The 18,681-nt window shown below is 39.2% G+C and overlaps 1 protein-coding gene across 4 annotated transcripts in view; it reads right to left on the bottom strand.

The window, feature by feature from the left end:
• Positions 1-18,681, bottom strand: part of ADGRB3 (adhesion G protein-coupled receptor B3) — a 1,107,867-nt gene that overhangs the window by 394,392 nt on the left and 694,794 nt on the right. For all 4 annotated transcript variants that reach the window (XM_089681322.1, XM_089681321.1, XM_089681323.1 and 1 more), the window contains one exon: positions 1,381-1,483. In XM_089681322.1, the coding sequence (XP_089537448.1) occupies positions 1,381-1,483 (103 nt within the window). The remainder of the gene's footprint in view (positions 1-1,380; positions 1,484-18,681) is intronic.

Genomic DNA, 18,681 nt, shown 5'->3' with positions numbered 1-18,681 from the left:
GCCATTATGTGCATAAAAGTGTACATAATCTGAATATAAGATAAGTAGATCAGGGATGGTGAATTCATATCTCCTGGCGCCCGGGGCATGTAGTTCTGGGCGCTGGGCACCCTTAGTCCCTTAGTCCTGTTACGGGCAAGCAACAGGGCTCACCTGTTAGGTGGAAGCATTCGAGCAGCAGCACTGCCGCATGATTGCTTCCACACAGCCCCATGTCCCTGCCTCCCCCCCCCGCCCGCTATATGTCCCAGTCTCTGTCTGCCCATCTGTGGGTCTGGGACCAGTCAGTGGCTGCCAGCGGGTACAGGGGAGGGAGGAGAGCAGACACATCTGCTCCCCTCCCTTTCTTGTCCTGACCCGGAAGTGATGTGATGCCACTTCCGGGTCCCCATTGACAGATTCCCGGGCATGGAGGCTGGAAAATAATGTAATGCAGTGCGATGTGCACTGTATTACATTCAGTGGAGCACGGGGGGAAATGCAAGGTCTTTTAGACCCTGGATGTCTCAAAAAAGAGAACAATTCTAGCACGAGACCTCCTCCATAATGCTAAACTGATGACCTATAACGGGCTTTAAAAGAGTCACCTATAGAAAATATAGGGCACTAAAGTTTGTTGCCATATCACGAGCACACACAAATGTAAGGTTTGACATGTTGGATATCTATTTACTTGATGCAACCTCATCTTTTATATTTTACCATAAAATTGGATGATTTATTGCTTCTTGTGCCCTAAAATTAACTTAAGTGTATAGTTTACTGAAACCTTTGTGATAATATTGTGTGACATAAAAATTGGAACTACTGCTATTTTATTCTCTAGGGTCTCTGATTTCAGAAAACATAATATTTTGGAGTTTTGTGTAATCTTCAGGCCTTAAATGATTTTTTAAATGTGTGCAAAAAATGCAAAAACAACTCTGGCAGCAAAAGGGATAAAGGATAAGCCCGACACTCCCCTTTTCCTGACAAGCACCCAATCAGTGCTTACACTGCAAGGTCTCTCCCCTCCCTGCTAGTCCCAAGGTGCGGTGCGGTGCTGGAGACAGGCAGGGAGGGGAGAAAGAGATAAATGTTTACGTTGCCATGAAGCCCCTTTTGTTTTTAAAAGCCCCAAACATTACTTAAAGAAGATTTAAATACAGTTTTGGTTAATTTTTTTTTTTATCAGGACAAGTAGATTGTCATGAGGGAGAAGTAGATTGGGGCACCGATTTAGTCCCTAGACAAGTAGTTTTTTCAAAAATTTCCACACCCCTGTAGATGTAAGTTTAATTATCAAACCTACAAAAAAATATTTATAATACATCTACTGAGTTTAGTTTATCATAAAACAACAAGCTGGTGTTTTTACAGTAAAAGCAAATAAATACTTACATTGTTCAGGTGAGCAAGCTCAATCTCTACCAAGGCATCTGTAGATTTTGGCTCTGGATGGATAGTAACTACAATGATCTTTGAATTCACTACTGTAAAATTTCTGAAAAAAAAATAACATTTTCAAATATTACTGATGTATACAATTTTCATCGAATGCAATGAATATGCGCTTTACTAAGTATTTACATGGGGAGGGGGGCATATACTAAAACTAAGCACACGGAATCTAGTGCAACTGTGCATAGTAACCAATTTAGAAGCTGATTGGTTACTATGCACAGTTGCACCAAATTCAGTGTGCTCCCGTTTTAGTAAATCCACACCGCTGCATTGCTAACATTTCCTTTCACATTTCAAACTCAGATGTGTCACTGTGACTTAACATGATGCTGGAGGAAATCATCCAAAATGAGGCAAAAACTTCATCTTTTGCAGCTGTCACTGGGACAGATGTCTCCACTGGGAGTGACCTGTCCCAATAACAACTGTCAACAGTTTAATTTGCACTGTCATTCCTGGTAAACACTATTACTAAAACTAAAAAAAAAGAAAGGGTTAATATCTCAACAATGTATTTTATTTTATTTTATTACAAAGGGCAATGTGCAAACACATAGAATAACTTACAGTAACCAGCTAGACACAAATACTCCGACCATAGATGTTTGTAAGTTTACTTCAAAATGATTGATTGGTTACTGTATAATGCAGTCCTGCTTCTCCAAAAAGACCACGCTTAGTGTCCTTTCAGACCTATGCATTGAGGTAACATACACATTACTGCAACTCACGGCAACACAACATGCATAAACAAACTTGTGTTGCAGTACACCACAATATTTGGTAATGCACTACTGTGTATGGAGGTGATCTACATTGGAAAAAATGGTGCATGTCTGAATTTTGGTTCCTTGTGGTGCATTGGCAGCCCATTCAAATAAAGAGAGGACCCCAAGCAATGTTCAAAGTGCCCGTTGCATTGATCAAATAAATAAATAAATAAATCTTAATTAACCAATTACAGCCAATATTTTCTTATAATTCCAAATTGTTTTACAAACAGAGCATTACTAACCTGTTTAAATATGTGCAGAATAAACAATTATTCTATCTTTTGTATAGACATTTATTGGAAGAACTCCTAAAGGAGCACACTGGCATTAAAGGAAAACTTTATTTATAAATATTTCAGTTCCTTTTGCAGAGCTTTTCATCTAAAAACACTAGTTGCCTAGCTGCCCATTCTTTAAGCCACATATCTGGAGTTCTGACTTGACTCTGACTTCACTGACTACATACTTGTTCAAGGCACGTGCAGGGGCGGACTGAAAACTCATGGGGCCCCCGGGCAATAGGGGATCATGGGGCCCCTGTGTCCTTGCCCAAACTCAAAAAAGCCTATGAAAAAGGTACCAGGGGTCAGGGGCAGACTGACAACTCATGGGGCCCCGGGCAATAGGGGATCATGGGGCCCCTGTGTCCTTGCCCAAACTCAAAAAAGCCTATGAAAAAGGTACCAGGGGCATCTCATGGGGCCCCCTACTGACCCCGGGCCCTCAGGCAGTGCCCGAGTTTCCAAATGGTCAGTCCTCCCCTGGGTACGTGGCTCACATTTTGAGCTAGAGAAAGCCTGGAAATCAGCTTTTGTAAAAGGAGGTCAGGAATAACCCTATTGCATACCTACATGCTGGGGTGTGATGGAAAGGTGAGCATGTGCTACAGGGGAAACAAGATTATAGTAAACCTGTGGCATGCCTTGCATGGGTAAAGTGTAGTTTAACAATAACAAATCATGCCTAAAATCTACAATTGCCACAAAAATATTATTTATTAATACCATTTCTGGGGCAAACATGAGGACAACAGATATTTTTAGGATCCTGTGCTACTACAGTAAGTAGTATCATTTAAACATTCACACATGTCCATTATCAGCTCATAGCAATGACTACATTAATAGTGATGGGCTGAACACCCCCCTGTTCGGTTTGTAGTCAAACATTCAACTATAACAAAAGTTTGTAAATAAATGATTGTGCTGCGCTCCCTAAAAACAAAAACAGCATGTGCATATATATCAATTTTCAGAAACATGCAATAACCCTCTTAATTGTGTTCCACTAAAAATCCACCCATGCAGCAAAAACATCCCAATATAATACATAAAAAATCCTCATAGAAAATCACCCATGCATCAAAAAATATCCCAGTGTAATAAACAAAAGTCCTCTTTCCCATAAATCAGCTTCAATCAAATGGATTAATTCCAGGTTTCCAAGTTCCTTATAGCAACACTGCTGCTCTATTATATGCACACCTATATTCACAGCCTATCAGGCTAATACACGCAGTTTATCCCACCCATGCATCAAAAATCATCACAGTATAATAAACATAAGTCCTCTTTCCCATAAATCAGCTTCAATCAAATGGATTAATTCCAGGTTTCCAAGTTCCTTATAGCAGCACTGTTTTTTGATGCATGGGTGATTTTTTATGAGGATTTTTTGTGAATTATATTAGGATGTTTTTGCTGCATGGGTGGATTTTTAGTGGAACACAATTAAGAGGGTTATTGCATGTTTTTAAAACTGATATATATGCACATGCTGTTTTTGTTTTTAGGGAGCGCAGCACAATAATTTATTTATTTACTATTATATACACTATTATATGAGTTGGGTGTGAAGTGTTTGCGAACCATATATTGTTTTTATTTTTGGTTTATTTTATGATTTTATTCATTTTTTAAAAAATAGTATTTTGTTACACATTCTGAAGGTGAAAGTCACTATATTGGCTCACGAGTCCTTTTTAAAAAAATTTTATAACAAAAGTTCGACCGCGAACTTCAAACAGAAGGGACAATTCAATAAGCAGAATCTGAGTATTCACTAAACTACTGCACAGCCAAAAACATTCTGTATTGTTTCAACTGACAGCGGGGTTCCCCACTGACAGCTGAATGTAAAAAGAATTGCTGGCATTGACTGGAAATTAAAATATTAAAAAGAAATGCATGGGGTCCCCCTCCCCATCCATACCAAGGCCTTTGGGTCTGGTATGGATTTTGAGGGGAACTCCCACACCAACATTTTTTAACAAATGGCTTGGGGGTCCCCCCCCCAAAATCCATTCCAGACCCTTATCCAAGCATGCAGCCCAGAAGGGCAGGAAAAGGGGGGAGGAATGAGTGAGCACTTCCCCTCCTGAACCATACCAGGCCACATGCCCTCATCCCCCAACGCACTTTGTCCCCATGTTGTTCGGGACTAGGGCCTCTTCCCCAAAACCATGGCCAGTGGTTGTGGGAGTCTGTGGGTGGGGGGGCTTATCATAATCTGTAATCCCCCTTTAACAAGGGGGCCCCCAGATCCAGACCCCCCCATGTGAATGAGTATGGGGGTACATGGTACTACTACCCATACACTAAAAAAAAAAGTGTAGTGGAAAAATGACAGGAGACAGTCTTTGACAAGTCCTTTATTAAAAACAAAAATTAAAAAAATGTCCCCCGAAGTAGATCCAATGTCAATCATGATGCCCGCTGCCACCGCCAACCCAAAAAAACCCAAAAAAAACTATTCGCTCTCGATGCTGGCTCTTGCCGTCTGACAGCTGCGTCAAGATGAAAGTTACAGTAAATAGAGTGATGATGTCACAAGGGGGTGGGGTCACCCCACCCCCTGTGACATCATCATGTGCTGTGATTGGCCAAAGCATTGCACCTGGCCTGTGGTCAGGTGCATTGTTTTGGCCAATCAAAATGCACTGTCAGGGCACAGTGCATTGTGGGGTGCCGAACACACAAACGGCCAATATTCGAGGCAAACTAACATTTGACTTGAACATACAGCCCATCACTATACATTAATCTAAAATTCAAAGCTGAAAAACAATGTGAAAGTAACAGGTTCTTTACAATTCAATAAAATCGAATTAAGACAAAAATGCAATCAAATTTTACAAATAAAATTTACAATTAAATACACCTTTCATACATTACATTTTATGGAAAAAACAGAACTTTTGATGGGTCGCTATGAGCAACAACTCATTTAGAGTTTTTTGTAGTTTTAATGGAGCAGCCCCAATGTGTTCAATTACATCAATTATCTTGAACTATGTATTCCCTTATTTGCTTCAGAACATGTATATTCTCTTATTCTTTAAAAAAAAATCACTAATTCTATAATCCTGTTAGAGAAGCCTGAACTAATCTCTGATGATGATGCTTCAGTAACCTACATGCAATTTTTTTTTAGTCCACAGCATGTTATCCTAATGCCTTAATATTGGATTACATTTAAATGTAGGTTAGTATCTTTTTAACTGTTATAAATTCTCCAAAAATATAGAAAAAAAAACACAACGAAAAAAACACACACAATCTCACATATTTATATTCAACCCTGGAATAGAACGTAAACTAACTCATGTTTATTAATATTACATTGCCCACTACATAAAATCTAGCCACCTAGCTACAGAAGTCACCACAAAAATGCTTATTATGCTAAAACAAGTTTTTTTGAGGCTCTGCAGGCCACATGAGATCTCAACAGCTCAAAGATGCTTTTTCAAAACAGCAGTTATTCCAGAATCTACCAAGGTTGACAGATTACTTGCCCAGTCTTGGTGGCATCCTTCACCTCTGTTTTAAATTACAAAGTTATGAGCTGAGCCTAATCTGCTATCCTATAAAAAAAAATCTGTGTAATGCTTAAATGCTCAGATGTGCTTGTGATCATGGGATTTATATAGCAAACATGTTTGCATTTCCTGTGCACATTCACTCAATAATTCACAGAGGCTTCAAACCTGCAGCATGAGCTGCTTGCAGACTAATCACCAGCAGCAAAACCCATAAAAAGCATTAAAAGCTGTTCCAGCAAAACAATTTTTAGGAAAGAAATATTAGCTAATTTTTAAATAAATATGTTTACAAAGGACACTTAAAACCAAACCTGAGGCTTTTTTTCATTTTTTTAAATTTAGGAGAATTTTTTCTTTAACAAAAAAAAGTATGCAGTTATTTACTAACTTCTAATGCAATGCATTTAGTCAAATAAAATCTATTTTACCTATAACAGGAAAAACATGCAGCAACAAGTCCAACTGTTTACTCTTCACTTGACATACTGATTGACAAGGAAATGAGCTTGTTTTGAACCTTGTTGTACTGCTATCTTTGAATATTTCTTAAGCTAATATAACTGAAGAGTTGTTTCAGTTCTGGTTTGTATACAAAATGTGTTGTATACTGTATGTACTGTTACATGCTGGCAGTAGTGACCAGGGGCGGACTGACAACTCATGGGGCCCCCAGGCAATAGGGGATCATGGAGCCCCTGTGTCCTTGCCCAAATTCAAAAAAGCCTACGAAAAAGGTACCAGGGGCATCTCATGGGGCCCCCTACTGACCCTGGGCCCTCGGGCAGTGCCCGAGTTTCCAAATGGTCAGTCCGCCCCTGGTAGTGACAGGATGAGGCAATAGTGACAAGACGAGGCTGTGACACAGGATTGGCATTTAGGATACATGTGACGTTCCAGACTAGTGTTTCTGGACAGAGAAAGCTGTGTATTTGCTTTTTCCAGATTCTATAGTTCTGGATTGGAACATTCAATCCTGTGTCTGGACTTTGCTAGGCTCCTGTGACCTGGCTGAGTACACAGGTGCGCAGGTTCGTTATGTACATAGATCTGAGGATAGCTAAGAGCTCCCAGCTTGGAGACAGCTAACAGTGAGGAAGATGGAAGGTCTCGTTGAGGGGTCATAGGGCCCATCCAGAAGCCAAAAGACAAAGGGTCTCAGTTCCAGGAGTCAGGTTGGTTCCTATCAATGTGTCAGGAGAACCCCAATCCATAGGCCAGAGGTAGGCCATGCAACGGGCTGCTGTGACTAAAGACTAGAGAGCCAAGCATCCAAGAGAGCTGGACAACACAGTCTGAGAGACTGGTAAGAGGTGCAGTATGGTACTGAAGTTGAAGCTGAGTGATCTTATGAGCCAGGTTCCTCGGTGTGTTCCAGTGTTTGTATTCTGCTGAAGGTGGAGAAGTTCCCCTGCGTGGGAAACATTGTGTTGGACTGTTATTTTGCTTTCTGCCATTTTAATAAAACTTGGCTACCAGGCCCTTAAAAATAGTTCCTGTCTGTTGAGAAGTCATGGTATAAACTCATATACCATGGGAGCTAACTACTCCATGTCACAATATACACTTTATTGCCAAAAGCATTGGGACACCTCTCCAAATCACTGGATTCAGGTGTTCCAATCACCTCCATGGCCACAGATGTATAAAATCAAGCACCTAGGCATGCAGACTGCTTCTACAAACATTTGTGAAAGAATGGGTCACTCTCAGGAACTCAGTGAATTCAAGCGTGGTACCATGATAGATTGCCACCTGTGCAATAAATCCATCTGTGAAATTTCCTTGCTACTAAATATTCCACAGTCAACTGTTAGTGGAAGGAACTGGGAACAACAGCAACTCAACCATGAATTAGTAGGCCACATAAAATAACAGAGCGGGGTCAGCGCATGCTGAAGCGCACAGTGTGCAGAAGTCGCCAACTGTCTGCAGAGTCAGATTGTCTTCAGATTAGCACAACAACAGTGCATAGAGAGCTTCATGGAATGGGTTTCCATTCCAAGCAGCTGCATACAAGTCTTATATCACCAAGTGCAATGCAAAGCATCAAATGCAGTGTTGTAAAGCGCGCCACCACTGGACTCTAGAGCAGTGGAGACATGTTCTTTCGAGTGATGGACCATGCTTCTCTTTCTGTTAATCTGATGGATGTGTCTGGGTTTGGCGGTTGCCAGGAGAACGGTACTTGCTTGACTGCATTGTGCCAAGTGTAAAGTTTGGTGGAGGGGGGTTATGGTGTGGGGTTGTTTTTCAGGGGTTGAGCTTGGCCCCTTAGTTCCACTGAAGGGAACATGTAAGGCGTCAGCATACCAAGACATTTTGGACAATTTCATGCTTTCCAGGCCTTCTTGTCCAACATCAGTGCCTGACCTCACAAATGCGCTTCTGGAAGAATGGTCAAACATTCCCATAGACACACTCCCAAACCTTGTGGACAGCCTTCCCTGAAGAGTTGAAGCTGTTATAGCTGCATAGGGTAGGCCAACTCAATATTGACCCTAAGGACTAAGACTGGGATGCCATTAAAGTTTATGTGCGTGTAATGGCAGGCGTCCCAATATGTTTGGCAATATAGTGTGTATATATATATATATATATATATATATATATATATATATATATATGTATATATATATACACACACACACACAGTAGCCCCACTGTTCCAGATCATGTACATGTACATAATCTGGCATTTCTGGGTAGTGGGCACATGCCGGTCGCCCCTTTTGTGTTGTCATTCTCTACAGCACAAGCTGATCAGAAAGTCCTGGCCTAGGATTTATGGCTGGGACCTGCTGATTAGTTTATTGAATGACAGTTCAGAGCCCTGTGTTGACAAACAACACAGGGCTCTGAATGGAGAGCAGTGGTGTGGCTGTTTTTTAGTTCCTGCAAAGGGAGATAAAACAGTCACATAGCTTATTAAAAGCAGCACATATTCCACTTATTCCACTGGTTAGGTATACAGTTAACCCTTTGATTGCCCCTAGATGTTAACCCCTTCCCAGTCAGTGTCATTAGTACAGTGACAGTGAGTGTACTATATAGTATCAGCACTGATCACTGTATTAGTGTCACTGGAAATGACAGTGTAATTTAGTCAGTTCCCACCCAGCATCACTTAGTGTCAGATTGCCTGCTGCACTATCACAGTCCCACTATAAGTTGCTGATCAACGCCATTACAAGTATTAATAAAAAATCTTCCGGAGCTGAAGTGGTTAATTGGCCCTTTGAGCTCTCCTGTAAATGTACAATAACCAAGTGAAATGAAAAGCAGAAACTCAGAATAAGCAATCTGATTTAAGTTTACTGAATAAAACGCATTTTCTTTTATTCATTAGCTTATTGAAAGGTCATCTGATCTGAAAAATATATTTCAGTTATTCAGGTGGAGATTAGTGAGTGGAACCAGCCACTGGCTTCTTATTTGTCTTATTTGTTACAACAGCAATTTCTCCCTGCCATAATTCCTGGCTTTATTCTTGCCCCATTGTGGGTACTCACACTACCTTTATCACTACTACTCTGGCTGTGTTCTCCATAGTATGAAATTACTAAATAAATCTAACTGCAACAGTGGATACCCCTTTTAAAGGCCACAGTAGGTGTGCAGGTTTAATAACTCAAACCAGATACACTATCAACGGCATCCCCCCCAACAAAAAATTCTGAAACTGTTAGGTAGTTACATTTTCCAGCATTTACCAAAAAATGAAATATTAAGTAAAGTATCTTATGCACTCTCCCTTCCCATGCCCTGAGGAAAAGACTCTATAAAGAAATAATTTTACTTAGCAAAATCCCCCATCATTTTTATAGTGTGGCTTCTAAATTACAAAAGAATAATTAAGATAAAACTGGAACTGTGGGACTGCCGTAATTTTCTCCACTGTAATCCTTAATAACTTTTGTTATTTGTCAATACTATTGTTCAGTAGGAAAATTGTACTTACAAATAAAGCATTGCCTTGTGCTTTTATCAACATGGTGGCAAGTCTAGAGGGATATGGATACAAGCCCTTATTACTGCTGTACTTGGATAGCATTATTTAGAGGGGGCGAATATATATGTTAAAATTTTGTATGGAATTGTAATGAAAAAAGTTAAAGCTGAGTTCCAATCACACTCTAAAAAAATACAAGTCAGCAGCTTCAAAAACTGTAGCTGTTGACTTTTAAAAATCAGCCACTCACCTGTCCCTTGATCCCACGGTGTCCTTGCCGCAGCCTGTTTCACCAGCCGTCTGTTGTTCCTGGTGCTGGCATCTTCTATGTGGGCACCTGGCTATGACAGCTTGTGGCTTCACAGCCGGGTGCCCACTGTAGCACTGTGCTTTCTGAATGGTCCCGTAGTCTTCTGGGACCTGTCACATGTCCCTGAAGACTACAGGGGGGGGTTACAACCTCTGGTGCTGATTGCCTAGGTGATTGCAGCAGAAGTGGGAGCAGGTACCTGTCAATTTTGGGTACCCGCTCCCCAAAGGTGCAAATCCTTAATGGGGAGTGGGGGACAAGTCTTTAAAGCGGAACTTCCCTGGAATTCCGCTTTAAAACAAGTCAAGAAACTGAAAACATTTTAATGACACTACTCACGTGTCTTCAGTAATGATAACAAAATATAAGTTCAGTTAAAATTACATTAAATGAAAGAAACATTTGCAAATGAATAGGTCATATTCATATTATAAGATTTAGTAAAATTACAACAATTCTAGAGATCCATTAAATGTGCTGAGTGCCAGTGATTAGATCTAAAAAGATATTACATTTACAGATATCTACACATATGTTTCTCACTAAAGACATGCAGTAATACAAATTATAACTGTATAAAGTGTGTAGAGACTGCCTCCAATATATAGATTCAGGGATAGCAAGTGGTATCAATATTGGCATTAAAGTTGCTAAGTGAATGATTTTCTTGCACCCAAAATGGCTATTTTGCTATTAGAAACAAGAGTTTGATATACTGAAACAGTACAAATGTACAAATCATGTTGAGTACAATCTGTGACACTTGTATTTCCATTAACAGTTAAAATTCCATGGCAAGCTTTCAAGGTGTTCCCTTCTTCTCAGTCCAAGCAGTACCGACACATTCCAAAGATATGCTGGAAGGTTATTTGGTTGATTTTCATATTGGCCTTAGTGTATATGTCCCTGTATGTATGCATGTGAGCTTGGGACCTTAGATTGTAAGCTCCTTGAAGGCAGGGACTGATGTGAATGTATAATATATATGTGTAAAGCACTGTGTAAATTGTTGGCACTATATAAATACCTGTAATAAATAATAAGTAGAACTGCACAAACACACACACAACGAATAAAGTAATAAAGTAACAAAAGTGTGGGAATGGGACATAGGTTTATGGCCATTCTCATCTCTGTGTTTCTTACTACCCCCTCCCTTTCTATAGTCCATTCTTCTTATCGGACTAACTTTTTCAATTTAATTACTCTGTGTGTGTGCGCGCATGTGTGTGTTTTTTCTTCAAAGATTGCTGTTCTTAACATTTGATAAAGCTTTGTGTATCAGTACTGCTGGAACTGAAAAGGGAACAACCCAAAAGCTTGTCCTGAAAATGCAACTGTTAGTGTGCATAGAATTAAGTATAATGAACAGTACTTAATTGTTTTTTTTTGCAAATCCTTGATACAGCTACACTCCTATTTATGTAGTGCCTAAATCTCATAAACCTAATATGTAAAACAAAAAAGTACAGGTTTTTCATGCTCCTGATTTTCTGAGCTTTCAGTATGTTTTCAGAAATGTATATAAACTGCAGATCCACAGCATATATTTGGCCTAAATAGTAGATAGACTCAACTGTGTGCAAAACATGCCACACCCTTATCTTACCCTTGTAGGCTTCCATAAGAGACTTTTGACTTGTAGAAGAAATATACTATGTAATGCTGTATGAAATCTAACAAATACTTTCAACAGGATCTCTTTCAATGCAAGTATAACATAGGCAGTAACAAACATAAACCATTTTAAAATGAGATTTGCATGCCTTTTGGATACTATTGCTGCATACAAACTTACTGAGGTTTATTTCACAATGCCTCTTAGTGACCTGCAGAGGTGCTTCTTCATTACTTTTGTTAAAGTATCCAGCTTTGCTAAATTGGTTTCCTAGCCTGAACTGGATGTGAAATTAATATTTCATCACAGTGAATTGAAACATTCTTCTTCATGGACTCATAATGGCAGGTCATGCAGCCAAACTCAGCTGTGGCTTCTCAGAGCAGAGGAATGGAACATTGCCTGAATTGATGGCGGATGTAAATTGTCAGTGTTCAGGCACACTGTATTTCGGCTGAAGTGCTTTGCAGACAAGATAAGGATTATTTCTAGTGAATCAAAAATCAAATTCAATTTTTTTTAATTTGAAGAGTAGACTATATGATTTTTTTGTTTCTTTTTAAATAACTTTGAACTATGATTTTCTGTTTTATGTACTAAGATTACAGTTCAGTAGACATTACTTTAGTACATTTGGGACTTAAAGTGTACTATCAGCCAAAGCTTTTTATTAGTTAGAATGTAGATAATTAGAACCCAGGCAGGTTTTACTGCTGTTTGTGGTGCTCTGGTAAATTTCTTCTCATTTACTGCCCCAGTGACAATGGTTTCAAGAGACAGCAAGAGAGGAAAATATGAATCAGGGACACAAAAAGCATTAGAAAAGCTGTCAGAGGTGCTATCTTTTTCCTACTCTACTAATAAAACATTTTTATTTCTGCCTGTGCTGCAGTTAGATATTTTCCTTCACCAGAACAAAAAGTGAGGAGAAATATCTCTAGCACAGTCCAAGACAGCAAAAAACACCCAATGTGGGTTCTATTACTTTCCCTCTCTATCCAAATAAATAAATGTTTGGGTTGGACACTTCTTCATGCACTCATTTTTCAACAATATTCTAGGGCAATGTGATCAGAGGCATACTCTTCAGAAAGCATGCTCCAAGAAAAGGTAAGTTGTAAAGAAAGCTGACGATCCCCGCAGGATGGATCCGATCCATTCTTCGGGGATCATTGGCTTTCTTTGCAACTTACCTTTTCTTGAAGCGGGTCCAGTGTCACCCTGTATAGGTTGCATACCGACGATCCTCGTCAGCATGCAACCTATACGGGGTAACACCGCATCCGTTCCAAGAAAAGGTAAGTTGTAAAGAAAGCCGACGATCCCCGCAGGATGCATCGGATCTGCGAATTGAGCATAATGGATCGGTGTCCGATCCATTATGCTCAATCCGCAGATCCGATCCATTCTGCAGGGACCGTCATAGAGGGTGTCAGCAAGTGTTACCGCACTGGGTGACACCTACCCTAGGGATGCCTCTGGAAGAAGGCATGGTAGGTCAGTAATAAGAGAAAGATTAGGGAGAAAAACTGTTGACAAGGGACAAACTGAAAATGTTTGGCCACGTTGGTGACTACAAGCAAGGGACTCTTTCATGAGGAACAGATTTCTGAAGCAGGCTGAAAAAGTGCGTCATGGTGCCAATTTGATTGGTCAACATGGTGAAAGGTAGGTGTTCCTTAAGGACATGGTTTCTTGTGACACACCTTTTCATCTTCATCATTAGCTTCATTTGTACTGTAGCTCTTGGTATTTGGTGACATGACATCTCAGAGCCCCAAAAAAGTGGATAATGAAAGTCTTCTATCTGAAATACACTGTGATGATAGGTTTCAATGGAGAGCAGGTATCTAAATATTGCCCATTACGTTTCACCGACTGTGGGTCCTTCTCTGATTATTGTCTGAGTGGTTAGGTATTTCCATTCAAGACCATCAGCCCAATGTGTTTTATTAGTAATGTACTTTTGCTCCCAGCCCATTTATCACCTGCTGGTGGCTAGAATGTTGCCCTCTTCTTCTGGCCTTTTTTTTTTAGCAAGACTTCAATAGTTTAGGTCCTCTTAAAAGCAATTTTTAAAGAAATTGAAAGTCAGTGATTTGCTACTAAATCTGTTCACTGGACTGCAATAATAAATATAATAAATATATGGGTTCTTCCTATTACAGAAGTGTTAAAAATCACTTGAAGAGAAGTTGCATAATACACAGCTTAAAACAGAAAATATTCCTTCTTATTAAATGTTTTACAACATTGTGTTGCTCTCTTTAACATCACTAGACAACATTTTCTGTATAAAGCCATGTTAATAATGGTTAAATAAAAAGCAAGCAAGGTATTTTTAAAGTCTCTACTCTGCCACTTAGTGGATACAGGAGATACTAAGAATGAAAATACTTTCAGTGCTGAAGTGATAGAAATTACTATGCAACTGAGCTTGAACAGTATAGAAGTGTTATGTTGTGTATTTTGCTGTATATTTTCAGTGCAAAAAAACCCCTCATTTCTTTATGGTTTCTTAAACAAATATATTCTAATGGTATGTTGTAGTGCATTACTGCATAGGCTTACAGAAACTATCAAGCAACAAGGTAAATGCATATTGGACTGTAAAGTCAATCCACAAGCCTCTGGGAAGCTTATCCAAGGGAAGAATTTTTTTAAGTTCCCTGCAGCAAGGATATACAATGATAAATGTATTTTGTCATCATAAAATATTTATACCAGATAAGAACCAATAAGTTTGTAAAGTGGGATAAATCAACAGGTGCACAGGAACAGGGATAATGAAAATGTATTCCTGATTTATGCATCATCATCACAGTGACACATACGCACTATAAATTGCCTTAAGATAGAGTTTCGTAAAAAAATAGCAATGCATATGCTGTAGGAATAGCAAAAAATGCCTGTTTCTTGCAGGGAACATACTTTTGGTTGTGTCACATCTACAGGCTCCTAAGGTACCTACAGGCATAAAATGTTCTTTTTCCGAATTTCAGTTGTATTGGTGGGTAGCAGCAGACACTCCTGACTGTTGGGTTGGATTTTCATCAGCCAATTACAGTTTTTGCTTTTTAACCACTTGCCCTAAAGAGGATTTACCCCCCAGGCCATTTTTGCATTACGGCGCAATGTTACTTCAACTGACAATTGCACGGTCATGCAACTCTGCAGCCAAATGAAATACATGTCCCTTTTTCCCCATGAATAGAGCTTTCTTTTGGTGTTATTTGATCGCCTCTATGTTTTTTATTTTTTGCGCTATAAAAAAAAGGCCATTGATTTTGAGAACAAAACAATATTTTTTACTTTTTGCTATTAAACATTTCCAGTAAAAAAATAAAAAAAATAAAATTTCATCATAAATTTAGGCCAGAATGTATTCTGCTACATGTCTTTGCTAAACAAAAAATCCCAATACGTGTAAATTAATTGTTTTACATGAAATATATAGCGGTTACAAATGGCAGTATATATACTGGGCTTTTTTTAATATTTATTTTTTACTAGTAATGGCAGTAATCAGTGACTTATAGCGGGACTGCGGGACTGTGGTAGGCATTTTGACACTGGGGGGAACTGACTTGGTGTCACTGACATCTCCAGTGACACCAATACAGTGATCAGTGCTAATAAAAAGAACTGACACTGTATTAATGGCACTGGGCAAGAAGGGGTTAACATATGGGGTGATCATAGGGTTAACTGTGGCCTGTTTTACATGATGTTCTGTGTTTGTGCTTCACTGTAAGCACACTGCTTTTCATGGCTGTGATGTACACAGCCATGCAAAGCAGTGTGCAGGAGCTGACAGGGAGGAGAACTGTTTTGTGTACTAACAGTTCTCCCCCTCATCGGAGATCCTCGGCAATCACCGGGCACCGTTGACTAATCACCAGTTGGGACCCGGTAATTGACAGCCACAGCCGTGAATGGCGGCGCGCCCCCTACCCAGAAATGTGAAATCAAGTATGTGATTTTGCACACCGCTGCCTCCCTCTAGCAGTATTTCTGCTATGGGGTGGTGCTAAAGTGGTTAAGTAAGGTAGATATCAAGGAGCCTGCTCCTTTTCCCCTATTATATTAACATACACATTCAGATGAAAGGTAAACATATTAAGGTAATAATTGATTAAAATAAAATTAGGTGTTGACTGTGCCTGCTTGTCCAACCACAGCTTAATGACTATGGAGAGTTTTGGGGGCAGCTGCATTATTTGAAATATTACATTTTTTCACATCAAGCATTTTACACAATCTTTTGATCTGACAAGGATCCCACATGTATTTAACTGAAAACTACAATCCTTCGTTTCAGTTATCAGCATGTGAGAGAGGTCCATGTTAGATCATTGTGAGCAGAATGAAAGCTATTGGTCACCATTTTCACAATGTATTGGTGTAAAAATAAAAAAAATATTGGTACAACTTCTTGTTAGTACTTATCATTGCAGTCACAGATTTTGTTGTTTCTGCAGTGTACATTACTAGTAGTCATCGATTTCAATCACAAGTACAGTGTGGTTGTGACATGGGCTAGAAGCAAGATTTGGCAAGTTCAGTGTGGGAGGTAAGTAACGAAGGTATATGTTAGGAGGCCATCACTGAACTCATAGGAAAGATATTCAAGGCTAGTTAGCTGCTTCTTTTTTCTGTGGTAGTCTTACTGAACAATGTGGAGTGCAGTGAATAAAAATCCAAAATCTTAAATAAGTGGCCAAAACCTATAGGTTCCATATAAAATGTACAAAAATCATCCAGCATAAATAAAACCTGGTCTTCATGGAAGCTATTAGGGAAAATAGCACTTGGGAAGCAAGGTCCAGTGAATGTTGTAGGCAGTAGTGTGGATAGTGCTAACAGCAGCAGCAGCAGCACATTTTTCAAGGTGAGGTGTACACAACTGCATGGTGAAGTGAATCAAATCCCTATTAAATAATGAACTGCATATACTGTATATAGTATATACAGTATATATATATATATATATATATATATATAATAGATAGATAGATATATAGATAGATAGATAGATAGATAGATAGATAGATAGATAGATAGATAGATAGATAGATAGAAAATAAATAAAAAAATAGAAAATAAAGTACAGCACTAGTCCTCATTCACATCAAACTTGTTTTGAAACAAACCCAAAAAATCCAGTTAAGTTAATAACAGATCAACTAAAACTTGTACTAATGTACACAGTGCATATACAAGTGATATTCACAGTGCTTTTGTGTCATCTTTGATGCACTTACTGTATATACCGTATACATTTTTCATTATATATATATATATATATTTTTTTTTTTTTTTTTTTTTTTGAGGGGGGGCATATATTTTATTTTTTGTTTATAAATGATCATGTTTCAGCTATATCATGGTAGTAAAATAGGGAGTCAGTGCTGCTATGCCTGATCACTGTTTTCCTGGTCCTAGTCTGTGATCTATCCCTGGCTGGGATCGGGTCATTCAAATTAAGGCTTGAGGATGCAGCACCAGACATCACCTTGACAAAGTCCACTTGGGATGTAATGCGTAGGGGCAGAGCCTGGTGCTGTCAGCAGAGTGGAGCTGTCAGAGTCCTGTATTGCACAAGCAGTGGGCAGCTGAGCAGCCGGCTGCTGACAGAGGTCTTCAGCTCTATGGTGTCAAGTGCATTACACAGCCTCCTCCTGCTTGTATAACCAATTTTTACGCCTTTTCCTGCTGATTCTTTGTGAGTATATGTTATGCTTTTAATAAAAATGCTTTTAATTATGGTATCATAATATTGGAAACCCTTTTTTCCAGCATAATATTGTCATCCATCCCAGGGTTTGGAGCCACTGAGAGTGAAGGCAGTAGAGGATTACACCCTGGAACGGTGTGCAAGCAGAGGTAGAAATGATCATTCTTTACTTTGTTCATGCTGTGTCCGCTTTTTTTCAATTAGAATGATTTGCACCTTTTGTGAGTGTGTTTTTAAGGGGGGGGTGAAGAGATCTCCACAGTTAATGATCTTCTACAAAAGAATCACCGGATGTTTTGTATATAAGAAGATATTTTCACATACGTTTTATGAACTACTTTTGGTACATTCTATAAATTATAAGTTGGATGTATGGACTTTCTTTTGGGAAATGCACAGTGAATGTCACTTTTAAATACACTATGCACATTAGTATAAGTTTTAGTTATCTTTCTGACTTAAATGAGGTGTTTTTTGAGGTGAGTGAGAACTAGCACTGTACTTCTTGGAAGAGCTATCCTTAAAGCATTTTTTAAGGTATCTGCAAGCTAATAGAAAACTACCAAGTGCCTTAGCGACAGCAAGAAAGGCATTTTAAGTTAAAGTTTGAGCCAGAGTATTATTATAATACAGGATTTATATAGTGTCGCCAACAGTTTTCTCATCGCTTTACAATATAAAGAAGGACAATACAGCAACAATATAGTTCAATACAAGAGGATTGGGAGGGCTCTGCTCCACAGAGCTTACAATCTAATAAGGAGGGGCTGGTGGAACAAAAGGTAATATCTGTGGGAATAAACTGATGGGAGAAATAGAAGATTAGGTTATTAACTGAAGGCAGGGTAGGCTGTCCTGAAAAGATAGGTTTTCAGGGATTGCCTAAAAGTGGAAAGAGTAGGAGATAGTCGGAACAGACTGGGGTAGAGAGTTCCAGAGGACTGGAGAATTCCTGGAGACGAGCATGAGAGGAGAACACAAGGTAGCTAGAGAGCAGGAGGCTGTGAGAGGAGCAGATAGGATGGTTT

The sequence above is a fragment of the Staurois parvus genome, unplaced genomic scaffold (assembly GCF_062004578.1).
Source record: "Staurois parvus isolate SC_StPar_1 unplaced genomic scaffold, SC_StPar_1.0 ptg000264l, whole genome shotgun sequence".
NCBI classification, from domain to species: Eukaryota; Metazoa; Chordata; class Amphibia; order Anura; family Ranidae; genus Staurois; species Staurois parvus.
This window is presented reverse-complemented; position numbering and strand designations above follow the sequence as displayed.